Source organism: Panulirus ornatus, chromosome 31 (assembly GCF_036320965.1).
Source record: "Panulirus ornatus isolate Po-2019 chromosome 31, ASM3632096v1, whole genome shotgun sequence".
Classification (NCBI taxonomy): domain Eukaryota; kingdom Metazoa; phylum Arthropoda; class Malacostraca; order Decapoda; family Palinuridae; genus Panulirus; species Panulirus ornatus.
Genome location: NC_092254.1, coordinates 5,203,238 through 5,219,437, shown reverse-complemented (window position 1 = coordinate 5,219,437; position 16,200 = coordinate 5,203,238). Strand labels below are relative to the sequence as shown.

The window sequence follows — 16,200 nt, the reverse complement described above, 5'->3', positions numbered from 1 at the left end:
CCCTCGGCACTCCTGCAACCCAGGCACAAACCGGCAACCATCGCCCCAGGAGCCGCGATCCGTGCCTCATCCAGCTCCTTTACAGTATCCCCGCAACCACGCACTTCTTCCGCATTTCTGCTCCTTGCTTTCATCTCGCATCCTCACTCGTATAGGACCCCTGCCAAACCTGTCTCGTATTCCCAGCCTACCTTACTTTACTTTATCTCTTCACCATAATCCTGCAGCTCGAATAGCTCATTGTCCTGGGTTTATTTCACTTGTAGTACTTGTAAACGTGTTTCCGTGTCTCCCGTCAGTTACACCACTCCAGTGAACCAGTAAGAACACCCTCTAGACCATTTAACCAGGGACTTCTTGTTCAAGTATATTGTACAGAGTGCAAGTAAATATCTTGCCATCGGACGGGGTCATCAGGAACGCAGCCTTGGTTGCTAGTTTCAGACACTTACATTAATTAGCAAATTTAGATTTTATGAGCAAACTAGCAACCAAGGCTGCGTTCCTGATGACCCCGTCCGATGGCAAGATATTTACTTGCACTCTGTACAATATACTTGAACAAGAAGTCCCCTGGTTAAATGGTCTAGAGGGTGTTCTTACTGGTTCACTGGAGTGGTGTAACTGACGGGAGACACGGAAACACGTTTACAAGTACTACAAGTGAAATCCCTGGGGATAGGGGAGCAAGAATACTTCCCACGTATTCCCTGCGTGTCGTAGAAGGCGACTAAAAGGGGAGGGAGCGGGGGGCTGGAAATCCTCCCCTCTCGTTTTTTTTTTAATTTTCCAAAAGAAGGAACAGAGAATTGGGCCAGGTGAGGGTAGTCCCTCAAAGGCCCAGTCATCTGTTCTTAACGCTACCTCGCTAATGCGGGAAATGGCGAATAGTTTAAAAGAAAAAGAAAAAGATTTTATGAGATTTATAAATTTAGCTATGTGTCCTTCGTTGGTTTGGTTCTAAGATGTTCATGTGAAATATGTTAGGAAATTACTTTTTAACGCCTGTGGACGAGCACAGCCACCAGGGATTCTGGTAGAGTGAAGCAAGCACAGTGCCCTAGATCCTCTCGTTCATAGCTACTTAGTACAGTACAAAGGTTTATCTGACTGGCTTTTGATATTGCGAGAGTGTACGTGGTCATGGACTTGTGTTTTACATTTGAAGGTGTAAAAGATTTTTCGGTTGGTGGATGCGAATTCTTGCTTGACATTGATGGCCTTATTGACCCTTATTGAACCCAAACTATTAGCCTCATATCTGGGAGCCTCCAGTGTGCAAAAGACAATAAAAGAATATTATTTTTCATGATTTTTTTCTTTTCTTTCATGAAGACTTCATTGTCAGGAAAAGCAAATCATGATACTTTTGTTCGATTTTTTCACAAAGTACATTTCATGGTATTCCTAAGCATAAGGAATTAACTTTGAGAGGATTTTGAAAATATGCTGGTCTAATGAATGTCGTTTATTGTAAATTAGAAATTTTCTAACGAATTAATGTAGCGTCGGTAGGGACGGGCCTCCCATAGAAATTAGCCCTCAATATCTTGGCGTTAAATATTCTTATGGCACAGTGTGGAATTGATTGACGCTTTAAGATATTCTTCGTCTACTTAATGCAGAGAAATGACGAGACAAGTTTAACGTACCCCTAATCCTGTGTGTCGCCACACATAATGCTTTCTTTTAGTATTTGATGTTACCAACTCAATGCCTTTTAACAGTAGCTAGTATGGCCAGCAGAATCTCTTTTTACTGCATTTGGGGTGATCAGCACCAAATCTGCTCGCAGTTGGCTCGGCCAGCACCATGTCTTGTTAGTTGTAGACGCTCAGACTTTGTAGCTGTTAGTCTTAAAGTTTGTGATGATTTTAGTAAGAGCCAAGTTGCTAACGTTATTAGATGAATTTAGCCAGATACAACAATCCTTGCCCTAGGTGAACAAAACTCGAACCAAATCCATTTAAAATAATGAAATATGGTTGGTGTTCCTGACCACATGTCTGATCCGGATTCAGTGACGTTGGTGAATCCTCTGGCAAAACGAACGCTACGTACATAAACACTGTCATGTCCTCCAAGTGTCGTGCCTACGGATAACTTTCGACATTGTAGCCGAGAAATACGTATCGTGTGTGTTTAAAAAGTGAGCTTGATCTTCATTCCTACACCAGAATTCGAGGTAAAGTTGAATTATGCTAGTACATGCATTCCTGTATTGAATGGGAGAAAGGTTTGTTCATTGTGCCGGTCTGTTGTTGTTGTTGTTGTTGTTGTTGCTTGATTGCTTGACACTCGGATTTTATCTTCGTGATGAGGGTGACTACGAAGAATCAAGAGAATGTGTCATTATAAATCTATTTGTTAACTGAAGGTCAGGAAAAAGTTGTTAATCATAAGGTCTTAGTTATCAAATGACATATTACAGTCTAAAAGTTCTTGTCAGTTTTGATACGATTTCATCCGGACATAATATTCCTTAGTAAACAGACCCCCAAAATAGCCAGTAGAAATCATCTATGCCTAATTTAGCTGAATAGCTTTGTTAAAGATTTAGTTTCATATATGTGATTTTTTTGCATTCGTAGCATAAGAAGTATTGTTTCAGTAGAGGGTACAGTTCCAGTTAAGGTGCACCACAGATATTCATAGAATTCGTGAAAACACTTGGTAGTGGATTAGTGATTGGCATCAAAACCTACCCAGAAAAAAAAATCGCAATGAAACTTTACACATCTACAGAACAACTGTATTTATATTCGAGGCATCAGAAGCAGGTGGGATTTTCATTAATGCAAAAAAGAACTAAGTGCTCCATAGAGAGACAATACCAGACTGTATAGTGCTTTAAGCTATCTCAGTTTATTACCAGAAGCTAATTCTTTCTGGGTAATTTAGCACCTGCATCACTTGTTTCTGGGTTGCTTTTTCTTGTGAATTTTTGTTTCATGAAAGAAATCGTTTTCTGCTTCACTTTCAAAACACCCATTTTTCAGGACCAGGAAGTATGGCATTACATCATTGGGTTGGAAATCTCAAAGCAAATTCATAGAGATATATAGAAGCAATAAACTATTCATATAAGCATAACCTCAAGCAGTCAAATGGGTCTTCTTCAGTATTACAGGTATATTTCAATGACTGTAATGTAGTCGTCTTGAATTTTGGTGGTATTTGATGCTATAAGGTGGTGTTTTGAATATAGAGTTACTGTATTAGTTGACTTCATATATGTCATACAATTGATTTATAGTGGGGGATCTGATATTTGTTTAGTATTTGATAAAATTATTCACTAGCAAAGTGGGCAGAACTTTGATGAAGAGGGAAATTGTAAGATAAAAACAAGAAAAATATGTAAGGATCTCCCTGGTGAAGTTGGTAGCTTCCTGATTTGGATACATTCATGGACTGCTCATGGTCATGTGCATAGATTTGAAGCTTGCAGCAGTCTATCCGCCATCAATCCAGTTGTTCATCCACCTTTAGGGGTTGGTAAATAAAATGGGTACCTTGCTCATAAAGAGAAAGCATTAGTGAGATGGCACTGATTGTGGCTTCAGTTGCCTATTCCATCTCAACTAACATTAAAAAAGATATACCTGAGAATATTGAGGGATTCTTTTCCTTGTCTGAAGGTGGTGTCAGGAAATGTTCAGAGAGCATTGTGTTTATGGCTTTTGTGTCAGTGTTTGTTGTGTAGGGAGTTAATGTCATTACAGTATATGTCAATAACCAAGGGTGCCTACCTGAATCACTTTCATTTTTTTTATATGAGAAAGCAAAGTCCTGACTTATTTTTTAAAATTTGGATGTGGGATTTTGCCTTCTTTGTTTAGTCAGTTTCCCTATTTGTAAGCTTACCTACATGAAAGTAAACTAGAGTTTTGATTCTTTGTTTGAATTTGTAATTTTTTTATTTAAAGGACATTTTCTAAAAAGAAAAAAGTCCTTGTAGGGCTGATGAATATGAAAAACAGTAAAGTTTGATTGAATATGAACATAGTACTCTATAAAGCTGTCTAACACTAATTATAGGCATGCATTTCAGGGTAGAGATTGTACCTCATCACAGACATGAATGAAATCAAACCACATTAAGAGGAATATACAATGGCAAATATCACACGTGAATTGGTCACCCTTCAAGTTGGTCATTATGCTAACTTTGTTGGAACACATTGGTGGAACCTTCAGGTTAGTACAGTATGCTGAAATATCTTTGCTTATTTATGATACAATACTCCTTTAAGTGATTTTCCCTCTCTATAGGTATATTGTTGATCAGACTTGTTTTACTGCAGCCAAGGCAACAGTAATTAGGTACTTAAAAAATAAGTGTTGATTAGTCTTCCAGTGGTGAGTTATGAACATCAAAGGGAATCATTTTTTAACTGCACTCTTCTGCCATATGTGTTCTATCCCGACCTTCATATGATAGTGCATGAAAAAGTATGTATTATGTTGTCAGCCGTGTAAGCAAGCTCGGTTGAACATCACTTATGATCATGAGTTCTAAATTACCATTGTTGATTTGGTTCTTTAAGAAATATGGTGAGTTACATAACATGTAAACTCTGCCTCAGATTTTTCACCAGAAATTCAAATGTGAAAGAAGAATATTTACTTATCTTAGTCATGTAATGTACTTAGTTGATTTCGGAGATGTTAATAGTCACTGGTGCCGTGATACTCATGGTATGTAGAGCAATTCTTCGTCACTATATATTTAGGTAGAATATGATGCTCCTTACAGGGCTGTTTCCTGTTGGGGTAGCATAGTGCTTTCCTGTGAAGGCATGTAAGACTGAGGAAGTAGGTGGGGCATGTCAGGACATTTACGTTGTGCTGCTTCCTTTGAAGTGAGAAAGTCTTAGACAAACAAAATTGTACTCTCATCTGGCAGTGATACAGCCCTGCCTAAGCAGATTTTTCATTTGCTGCATATCTTCAAGCAGGTGAAGTTCTAGAACACTTTTATATATAGCTAGAGCAGTGTTTCCCATACATTTTTTATCTCATCCCTAAATACAATTTTTTCCTGGGTGGGTGACCGAAAGGGCTGATATCTAATACTTTATATGTACCAGGAACTTCTTAAGATGTTCTTTTCCCTTCTTTTGATTCCTTAAGTGTTTCTAAACTGACTTAACCTGGTATTAATGGTACGTCTCTTAAGGGTCACTCTCATAACCTCCCATTTCCCATAGGCTCAGCGCCTTGCCAACCACAGTATTGCCAATCACAGGGCCTGTTTAACGAAGAAAGTCCGCTTTGTTTGGAGAACTTTATTTCTGCACAATGACAAGGAGCTTAATGAAAATTTGAAACTGCTATCTACCTACCTTAGTTCATGGCACAGTATTAGAAACAGTTTCTAATTAACATGTATGATACTCTCCAGTCAGCTGGTGTTTAGGCTCTGATTGGAGTTGGGAGCAAATGAGTACATTAATGTTTCATCCTTTATAAGTATTATAAAGGCAATGATTGGTTTGTGGTGGACAGCTTAGTAGGGAATGGTGGATATCTTGTTGGAGATAGTTTATCCTTCTCTGTTAGGGCCCATCTCTCCTGAATATAAAGGGTTTTTCAGCATGTTTCGTTCATGCTCTTTCTGCTGGTATGAATATTTTTTCCCCCAAAGTGGTAATGTTAATATGTATGTTTTGAAATATGATGTCAACTACTGTATATCAGATGTTAATTTATTTTGTCTTTTTTTTCAGGAAGCCAGTTTTATATATGACAATACCCAGACTACAGACATCAACCATGATTTCCTCTTTAGAGAGGGTATCACTCCACAAGTATGTATAGCAGTTAAGTAGTAACTGATTTTTGTGGAATTTTTCATAATACTATCTACTTCAGCATTCTCCCTCTATCTTTTTTGGAGGATGTTCTGTGTAAACTCCTTCAAATGCTCGTATAATTTCTCTTCCTTGCACAATCATTTGCTTGTGTATTCATCATGCACTTCATCACTAGGTTTAAGAACCCTGCAAAAACTAAGTTTTGGAGTACCTTATTGTAATCACCATTTTTTCCATCCATCCATCCACAATTTAGTTTTTGCAATAAAACTGAAACAGCCATTGTCCATTTTGTTAGAATTTGGTGTGATGATACTATAGAAGAAAACAAAGTGCTGTAGATTTTGAGTTCAAAAGGTCAGGGTTATTACTACAGTGCTTATTGATTCTGGAGATGATTTGATTTCCTTGCAATATTTCATCGAGGTGGATTTCATCAACACTTGGCATGAGTGTATCCCTTGGAACGACGTTGTAATATAAAGGAATGTAACAACAGACACTAGGTCCTTTTATATCCGTTTGTGATAGTGGATGAGATCAGAAACCTTAAGGTTAGTGTGATACGAGTAGAAAAGCAAACATATCAGTGGTGTTATTTTCAAATACACCTATTAGTAAATGATTCCACTCTTTAACAATCCCATCAAAGAAAACGTGCATCTCCGTATTTGAAGTGAAACATTTGTCCATGAGTTTGCATCCATTACCATGAGTGAGATCATACACGTTTAACCTTAAAAAATCTGAGACTGAGAATATCAAAGCCTATAGTAATTTATAGTAATTTTTGAGAAAGTTCATTAAAAAGTAGTGAGGAGTTTTGACCAAAAGAGAAAGGTGTGTGTGGGAGTAGTGGTTCCAAGTGAAAAGGTGGGCCTGTGGCAAGTTCATGTAATTTCTCCATGGCTGATTAATCTGATTATGGATGGAGTCTTGGGAGAGGTGGATGTGGGGAAGTGGGAGTCTTCTTTTGGTTATAGTGTCTGGGAGGGGAGATTTAAGTGATAAACTGCAGCAGCAGCAGCTGGTTTCTGAATTTGGAAGTGTTAAAAAGGGAAATGCTAATAGTTTATATGAATAAAAGTAAGGTTATTAAGTTTAGCAGGGGGATAGAAACAGGCTGATTTGAATGGAAAAAACTTGGAGGAAGTGAAATGTTATAGATACCTGGGAATGGACATGACAGCAGATGGAACAGTGGGAGCTGAGGTATGTAAGCTGAGGGGGCTAAGGTCCTGGGTACATTGAGGAACATGTGGGTAGAGTTTGCTGTCTGTGAGGGCAAAGATGGATGTGTGATGGTATAACAGTCTTGATGATTTTGTGTAGATTTGAGGTATGGGCCTCAGATGAAAAGTACAGAAGAGGATAGATGTGTTGGAAATGAAATGTTTGAGAACAGTGTGTTGTGAGGAAGGTTGATTTAGTAAGAAATGATAAGACAGAGGTGTAATGATAAGAAAAATATGGTAAGTAGAGCTGGTGAATGTAAATTTTTTTTTGATACACATTTTAGAAGTTTTCAGAAAATATCTGCAATGTTTACCAAAGTTAAGGATGTTCCATCACTTTTTGAACTGTATGTTAGATTTAATTGAATGCTCCATGCTCAGTATTATTAACTGTTAATTTCCTGTGTTTCAGAGACAAGAAACATACACTCCCCGGCTGCTCTGCATTGATGTGAAGGGTAGTCTTAATAGTTTATCAACCCGTGGATCTCTTTATAGTCCTACACGACCTGAGCCTTCAGCCAGTGATGCATCTTGGGATGGACCAGTTGATCTCATACAACAGTTACCTGAAGAAAAGAATGAATATTTGATGGACCTTGAAGAAGAAGATGCTCGGTTTTTAGGACCAGCAGATGAAGACAAAGACATATGTATAGGTAAGTTTCAGGGTTTTTGTAAAACTTCTTACTTGGTAATGTGCTTGTTAACCAGCTACAAGTAAAATGTGTACGTTAGGCGTTATCTTACCTGCATTTGCATACTGTATGTGCAGAATTATTTCAGACCGTACAGACAGTCCTTCCACTGAACTTTCAGAGTTTTTTATGCTTTTTTTTGTCATTCCTTTCTCCTACACTGTTTTCCTATATTCATACTGCAGAATGTTAGTTCATTGCCACAATTTCTGCTTTACTGCAATCTCTTTCTGATTTCATAAGGAAATCTCTGATTCCATCTCCTCTTTCTTAATAATTTATGAATTCTGTGCCTTTGACCAGTTATATTCTTCTGTAATGGACCCACAGTTAGCTAAAATACTTGGAGTGAATTGTTCCATTTCTTTCAGCCAGCATATCTTACCAAAACTTATTTTTTGTCTCATAACTTTCATGAGCTCTTTACATGTGGCTGCCTTTCAAACCTTTATATCTTGGAGTCTGTTTGATCAATTGTGCAAAGCTTTTTACCGAAAATATAAACTTTTAATCTTGCCATGTGTTTAAAGTGTTTAAGTGGACAGAAGATACGGAAGTTAAAAGTATTTAGATGTAGCATTGTCATGCCAATGTTTGAACTTAACCCTTTCACTCCTAAGCTTGGTCTGTTTTTCCATTTTCCTTGCATGATTTTTTTTCTATAAAAATGAAAAATGAAAAACTAATTGACTTAATGGATTGATTCAGCTTAATGTTGAAAGACATGAAGCATCAAAAAGAAAATAACAAGCTTTCATTATCTTTTAGTTTGCATAGAGGTAGAATAGTTCTTGTCCCTGTCTTAGTCATGTAACTTTCATCACAGGATCCAAATGAAACTTTATGAGCATTATCATCATTGTATTCCTCTGTATCACTACCTTGCAATAAAATAGGATCTTATTTCTTCCCCATTCATTTTGTATTCATGTCTATGGCTGCAAGATGTGTGATTCAATAATAGTTCATTTGGTATTGTGTCTGTAAGAACCTCCGTGGTATGGCGGTTGGTGTCACTGACCATGACGCATTCACAGACTGCCTGAGGTCAAGCACATAGGTTCGAAGCCTGGTTGCGGCATTTGGTCCACTGTCAACACAGCTGTTCATCTTCCCATTCAGTAGCCTGTGCCATCTCAAGAAACAGAAAAAGAAGGTAACTGGCGCTTGTGAAAAATCTCAGGGTTAACTTTATCTGTATATGGCTCATGACTGCTCTAGGAGATTTGAAATGGGGCAGTCAGCATCAGCGCATATCTCACATGTGTGAAGGGCTCTGGTCCCAAGTGTATGACTGGTGTGTAGTCTTGATAAATATAAATCATCTATTAAGCACCTGGTTGAAGTCATATTCCATTTTCATCTTTCTCCTTCCTAGAACATTGCCACATTTTGCAGAAAGACAGGAACACCAAATTGGAATGAATATTTAAGAAAGTTGCTGGAAATAGCTGAATCTTTTTAACATTGACTGTCACCCTTTTTTAGACTTTTGTACCTCTACTCTTATTGTCTGCTCAAGGCTCTTCACATGTTACCTATTGGTTACATTTGCCTTTATTTGTCAAACATTAAGAATAAAGGAATTTTTACATCATCAGTGGACTTTTGAATGGTAATTGGTTCAGAAATCAATCAGGAACAGAGGACTTTACTTTATCCAGTGATGGGATGACTCATGCTGTTCAATATAAAGTGCTGAAAATTATGGAGTCAAGATGTTTGCATCCTAAAAAATAAGAAAAAAAAATATGATTAAATGAACATTACAACCCTTGTGTTAATGGTTTTACTGATTTACAGGCATTTCATCATGTTAACATTTTATGGTGGTACAGTGTGGAAAGTTTGAGGGAATGTTATCATTTATTTCCTTGGTCTGGGGTCTCTTGTTCACTTTAATTTGTTTAATAAACTCTTGGAAAAGAATTTATGTACTATCAATGATAAATGTACCCTTGGTTGACATCATCTGTCCTAGAAGATGGTGATGACTGTAGGGCATTGAGTGTAGAATGTATATGGTAATCTTGACAATGTAAAAGAGATAACACTTTATGTTTAACAGGAAAGCGGATGTTGAGCTTATAAAAAGGACACATAAAAATTTTAGGTATTATAACTGCTTTGAAAGGAGGTAAATTGGTGCAGAGGGGTGGTTTTAGTCGTAAGTGAGGGTGTATTAGATACATCAAAGAAAGTGCCTGTGACAAAGATAAGTGTGTAAAATTTGGAAGGAGTTCTGTATACATTGATTGGGAATGATGGTGTTAGACATGGATGTTGTGTCTTTAGGACTATAGGGAATGAGAATGAATAATTGCTCTGGGAAAATAGGAGATTCTATTGTTTTATTGAGGAGCAGTAATATTACATCTAGAGAATAGGAAAATTAGAAATAGTTGGGGCTGTGTATGCAAGCTTAGGCAATTGAAGATAATACAAGAAGATTACATAATGGCATATCTGTCCCATTTTTGACGTATAGGAGAGAAAGCTTAGCTTCCATAGGCCATATAGGTAGAAAATAAGAGCAGTAGAGATAAATATTGACAGGAGCATTAGGTAGAAGTAGTCAGTAGGAGCATTAGTTTGGAGCTTATGCAAACAATGTGCTAGAGTTGCCATCTGCTAGTGGCCTGTTAAGGGGTGAGATACTAAAGGCAAGAAAGCAGCACTGGAGTTCAACAGTTATGGAGACTGTTGGTGTGGCCACCACCTTGAGGGAGTTCTAGGTGGGAACAGAAGTCAGAAATGTAGGTGGATAGATTGATAGATAGTATTGTTGGAATTGAAATATCACACAATAAAGATATGTTTCAAGAATTTTTTTTGTTAAAAGACACAACAGTGAAAGATACTGAGATGGTGTGACCATGTTGAATACATTACAGGTGGTAGGTTACTGTAGTAAAGAAGATAATTATATGATAGTACAGTTGAATATGCATAGATAAGAGGTAGAGCACAAGAGTTGAGCAAATGTATGAGTGAATTGTTTAGGGTTACAGGTAATTTGGATAAGAATGTCGTAGTAGCAGTTGTTGATAGTGAGTTATAGAGACGTTTTGTGCATTCAGAGACATTATACCTTTAACATGAAAGAAGAATATGATAAATCAGCTTTGTGTGCAGAATTGAAAATAAAGTTTCTTTTATCAGTATGGAAATCCATGTCCATGTAACTCTTTAGGCCTAAATTGACGCCATGTGTTGGTATTAGTCGATCCAGCCTATGTAAGTGCAAGCAGAGTTTGCGTTGACAGAGCTAGACTTTCATTTTCTTTTCAGATGACTCCAGCACTTGCAGTAGAGTTCCAGGCAACCATCTTCCACCATCTCAAAAGATATATGATCTTACAAAATCAGTCAAAGTCTGGTCAGATTTTCTCCGTCCTCACTTTCACCCTAATTCTATATACCTTCTTGATGATACGCTAATCAAAAGTGGAAGAGCATCAATCGATGATGATGAGAGTACATGGGGTTTTCCATCAGGATTTACCCTGTTTCAAAAGGAAGAAGTGGAGGATGAAATTATAGACCGAATTAGACACTTGGCAGAATCTTGCAGTAGTTTACAGGCAAGTTAAAATGTTGTTGATCAATTTCCTGTAATTATGTCATTTGTGATACAAATTAATGTACATCTCTTATTCTCTTCACTGTAGATGATAGTTTGTATAGTAACTAGGTATTTCTTACAGGTATGGTATGAATTAAACTGGAGAAGAAATTTAAGTTGTTAATGAATTCTAAATATTGGGATTAATGATTGCTTTTGATGAATGCAGTAACGCTTAAGTAGAGAGGAGTTATATAAGATTTAAGTGTAGCCCATGCAGGAACTTTCATGATGTGTGCTTGTCTCCACTCTAAGGTATGAAAGTGAAACTAGTTTCTCATAAGAGAGTGATTACTTATTACTTACAAGTATCTTAGACGAGATTTTGCCATGATATGGTATGGGCACATACCGTGTACAGCACATCACTTGTTTAATGATATGTGCATTTCAAAACTTTGCATCTTTGGTTCATTTGGAACCATTTTTAGCCATTTATATAGATATTTTTAAAGGTTTCTCTGGTCACCTATAGGTATTTTTTTGGTAACCATTAAAGAGTTTTTTGCCTTTCTTGCTGAGCTTTGGTGTATTTTGGTTTCAAACCTTTTTGATACATTCCAAAGGATTCCTGTAAAGTTAATCACTCTTTTTCCACGCTGTAAATATTTTTAGTCACCATACTTTTTCTGTAATTCCTTCAGTTTGCTGCTGTGCTTGAATTATCATACACCTTTCTCTTAATTAACTCATTTGTACAACCTTTCACGGTAAGTCATTTATTCTATTTCCTTGCATTTTGCCAGTAGTTTGAATTTTTTCATAAATTAATAATTTCAGCTTATTTAATCTTTGAGCATTTTTATCATCAGCTTTCTGTCTTATTTGACATGCTAATATAATTTTTTTTCAGTGTAATACACAAAGTCCAGCTTTTCATTTAGGGTTACTACTAGGTAATTTTCTCTACTGTCAGTCTCCTTTCTTGTTGATCCCTTGTAAGTTGTCAGAGGGAGTGGGAGATACAAACACTGCTGTTGTGCCTTGTGAGTCTATGGAAAAGCCTTCCTTCATAGTCCAGAGCATGAGTGGCAGTATTTCCATCTCATAAGGATGTGTGAGGCATTACAATATCTGTGAATTATAGAATGGTTTTGAAGGAAATATGATTTTAAGCTCATTGTGGATAAGGGATAAGGCTACCTGGCTCCCACACAAATTGACCAAAGTCTTATTCTCAGGTTGTAGTGGCAAGGAGTTTACATTATTATGTATCTTTCTTATCCACTAAATGTTTCAGTTAATCTGCAAGATTTATATTTGGTTTTATATTGAGTCCAGTATCACAGTGATTATTTATTTACAGGGTTTCCAGATCCTCAGTAATGTTCATGATGGAATGGGTGGCGTTACTTATGGGGTCTTGCAACATTTAGCAGATGAGTATGGCTCTAAGGACTCCATAACTTTTACTACACATCCATTACATCTCTCTCCAAGGACATATCAAGCCAGAACACTGATGCAGGCTTCTACAATACAGGTATTACAGTTACTTCTTAAGTTATGTTTGCTTGTATATAGTTAGTAGTTCAAATATAGTTAGTAATTCAAGTAGCTCCACATCTATACTTTAGAGGATGTTTCCCTTGTAGAAGGATAAGACGTTCTCCTTTGGGGCATACAAGACCTCAATAAGGCTCTGCTTCATTCTGTTCGTTAACATGCAACATCTGACTTGTGGTTTTACCACTTGCGGGCAGAGCTCAGGAATGCCATAGGATTGCTTGAATTTATGTTTGAATGAGAAATGAATAAAAGAAACTGGAGTTCTTTACATAACATGGATAGACATTGTAGTGGATGGAACAATGAGGCTGTAGTGATATTGTGGGTTGAGAGATCTGAAGGTCCAAAGTGCATTAAGGGGTATGTGGAGGGAGAGGTCAATTTCTCTTTGGGCAAATTTAGGTTTGCTTGAAGGTATGGTACTCCTGATGGCATTGTATGGGTGCAGTTCCTGGGCCTTGAATGTGAAAGAACAAAAGATTGTGGACACTAGAAATTAATCGGCCGGGAGCACTATGTGGTGTAAGGCAAGGTACTCAACTAAGGAATATTAGTGTAAGGTCAAGGTGTGGTACAAAGCCCAGTGTGAATGTAAGAGCTGACCATGGTGTGCTGAGATGATTCTGATGTATAGAAAACATGATTAAAGAAAGGCTGGCTAAGGTGATTTATGTGTCTGAAGTGGAGGAATTTAGGGAGAGGGCTAGACTGAGAAAACTGGAAGGATAGAACGAAAGAGGCTTTGATGTACTGGGGCCAGAACATTCAGGAGGTTGAGATATATGGGGAACAGGGCATTTGCAGAAGTTAGGGGAAACTACGGAATAGTCTGTGGGGCTTTGCCATGAATGGCGTGCTTTGGTTTCAGTGCATTATACATGAAAGCTAGAGTGTGATGGGGAACAGCTGATGCTGTTGTTAGTCTATTCCAGTTATTATCTTACTGTTTGCACCGGATATCCCCAGTGTAATTTGAGACAAGTGATGAAGATAGAGTATACAAATTTGAAGCAGGTGGGGGTTCACTTAGAAAGTTATAAGAGGATCATGATTTATGCTTCCATAATTCACTTTGAATTAAAGTTTGAGAAGATTTATCTTAGGCATTAACCTTTTTGCTGTAGTCTGTCATGCAAATATTGGGTCCCAAAAACTTTAATTTTGTCATTATAATATGAAACTACTCATGATCAGCTTTTTAACGGCTTTAGATTCCCATATCTGACCAGTATTTTCATAAGAATGTAAGAAACTTGCCATATATATATTTATTTATAATTGTTTATTATACTTAGTCACTGTCTTCTACATTAGCGAGGTAGTGCAAGGAAACAGACGAATGAATGGCCCACCCCTCCCACATACACATGCATATACATAAATGCACACACATGCACATATACATACCTATACATTTCAACATATACATACACAAACATATATACACATGTACATATTCATACTTGCTGCCTTTATTCTTTCCCATCGCCACCCTGTCACACATGAAACAGCACCCCATCCTGCTATTTCATGTGTGGCGGGGTGGTGATGGGAATGGATGAAGGCAGCAAGTATGAATTTGTACATCATATATATGTACATGTCTGTGTATGTATATGTATGTATACATTGAAATGTATAGGTATGTATATGTGCATGTGTGGGCATTTATGTAGTATACATGTGTATGTGGGTGGGTTGGGCCATTCTTTCATCTGTTTCCTTGTGCTACCTCGCTAATGCGGGAGACGGCGATTAGTATAATAATTACGATAGATATATATTATCCCTGGGGATAGGAGCGAAAGAATAGTTCCCACGCTTTCCCTGCATGTCACAGAAGGCAACTAAAAGGGGAGGGAGCGGGGGCTAGAAATCCTCCACTTCCATTTTTAATTTTCAAAAAAAAAAAAAAAAAGAGCAGAGAAGGGAACCAAGTGAGGAAATTTCCTCTAAGGCTCAGTCTTCTGTTCTTAACACTACCTCGCTGGTGTGGGAAATGGCAAATATGTATGAAAAATAAATTACTTAAGCATTTATTTTCTCCCATGTATAAAAGAAAGAGACAGGAGGTCAAGAGAAAGGTGCAAGAGGTGAAAAAAAGGGCAAATGAGAGTTGGGGTGAGAGAGTATCATTAAATTTTAGGGAGAATAAAAAGATGTTCTGGAAGGAGGTAAATAAAGTGCGTAAGACAAGGGAGCAAATGGGAACTTCAGTGAAGGGCGCAAATGGGGAGGTGATAACAAGTAGTGGTGATGTGAGAAGGAGATGGAGTGAGTATTTTGAAGGTTTGTTGAATGTGTTTGATGATAGAGTGGCAGATATAGGGTGTTTTGGTCGAGGTGGCGTGCAAAGTGAGGGGGTTAGGGAAAATGATTTGGTAAACAGAGAAGAGGTAGTGAAAGCTTTGCGGAAGATGAAAGCCGGCAAGGCAGCAGGTTTGGATGGTATTGCAGTGGAATTTATTAAAAAAGGGGGTGACTGTATTGTTGACTGGTTGGTAAGGTTATTTAATGTATGTATGACTCATGGTGAGGTGCCTGAGGATTGGCGGAATGCGTGCATAGTGCCATTGTACAAAGGCAAAGGGGATAAGAGTGAGTGCTCAAATTATAGAGGTATAAGTTTGTTGAGTATTCCTGGTAAATTATATGGGAGGGTATTGATTGAGAGGGTGAAGGCATGTACAGAGCATCAGATTGGGGAAGAGCAGTGTGGTTTCAGAAGTGGTAGATGATGTGTGGATCAGGTGTTTGCTTTGAAGAATGTATGCGAGAAATACTTAGAAAAGCAAATGGATTTGTATGTAGCATTTATGGATCTGGAGAAGGCATATGATTAAGTTGATAGAGATGCTCTGTGGAAGGTATTAAGAATATATGGTGTGGGAGGCAAGTTGTTAGAAGCAGTGAAAAGTTTTTATCGAGGATGTAAGGCATGTGTACGTGTAGGAAGAGAGGAAAGTGATTGGTTCTTAGTGAATGTAGGTTTGCGGCAGGGGTGTGTGATGTCTCCATGGTTGTTTAATTTGTTTATGGATGGGGTTGTTAAGGAGGTGAATGCAAGAGTTTTGGAAAGAGGGGCAAGTATGAAGTCTGTTGGGGATGAGAGAGCTTGGGAAGTGAGTCAGTTGTTGTTCGCTGATGATACAGCGCTGGTGGCTGATTCATGTGAGAAACTGCAGAAGCTGGTGACTGAGTTTGGTAAAGTGTGTGAAAGAAGAAAGTTAAGAGTAAATGTGAATAAGAGTAAGGTTATTAGGTACAGTAGGGTTGAGGGTCAAGTCAGTTGGGAGGTAAGTTTGAATGGAGAA

At 37.7% G+C, this 16,200-nt stretch overlaps 1 protein-coding gene across 6 annotated transcripts in view; it reads left to right on the top strand.

The window, feature by feature from the left end:
* The window catches only part of mst (misato mitochondrial distribution and morphology regulator), a 38,314-nt gene that overhangs the window by 5,294 nt on the left and 16,820 nt on the right, over positions 1-16,200 (top strand). For 2 of the 6 annotated variants that reach the window (XM_071680525.1, XM_071680520.1), the window contains exons 1-6: positions 2,028-2,185; positions 4,055-4,200; positions 5,733-5,813; positions 7,467-7,713; positions 11,044-11,336; positions 12,684-12,860. In XM_071680525.1, coding sequence (XP_071536626.1) covers positions 4,117-4,200; positions 5,733-5,813; positions 7,467-7,713; positions 11,044-11,336; positions 12,684-12,860 — 882 coding nt within the window. In that variant the 5' untranslated portion in view covers positions 2,028-2,185; positions 4,055-4,116. Of the gene's footprint in view, positions 1-2,027; positions 2,186-2,999; positions 3,131-4,041; positions 4,201-5,732; positions 5,814-7,466; positions 7,714-11,043; positions 11,337-12,683; positions 12,861-16,200 lie in introns of those variants that run through there. The other 4 variants (XM_071680523.1, XM_071680521.1, XM_071680522.1 and 1 more) reach the window with 4 other exon arrangements.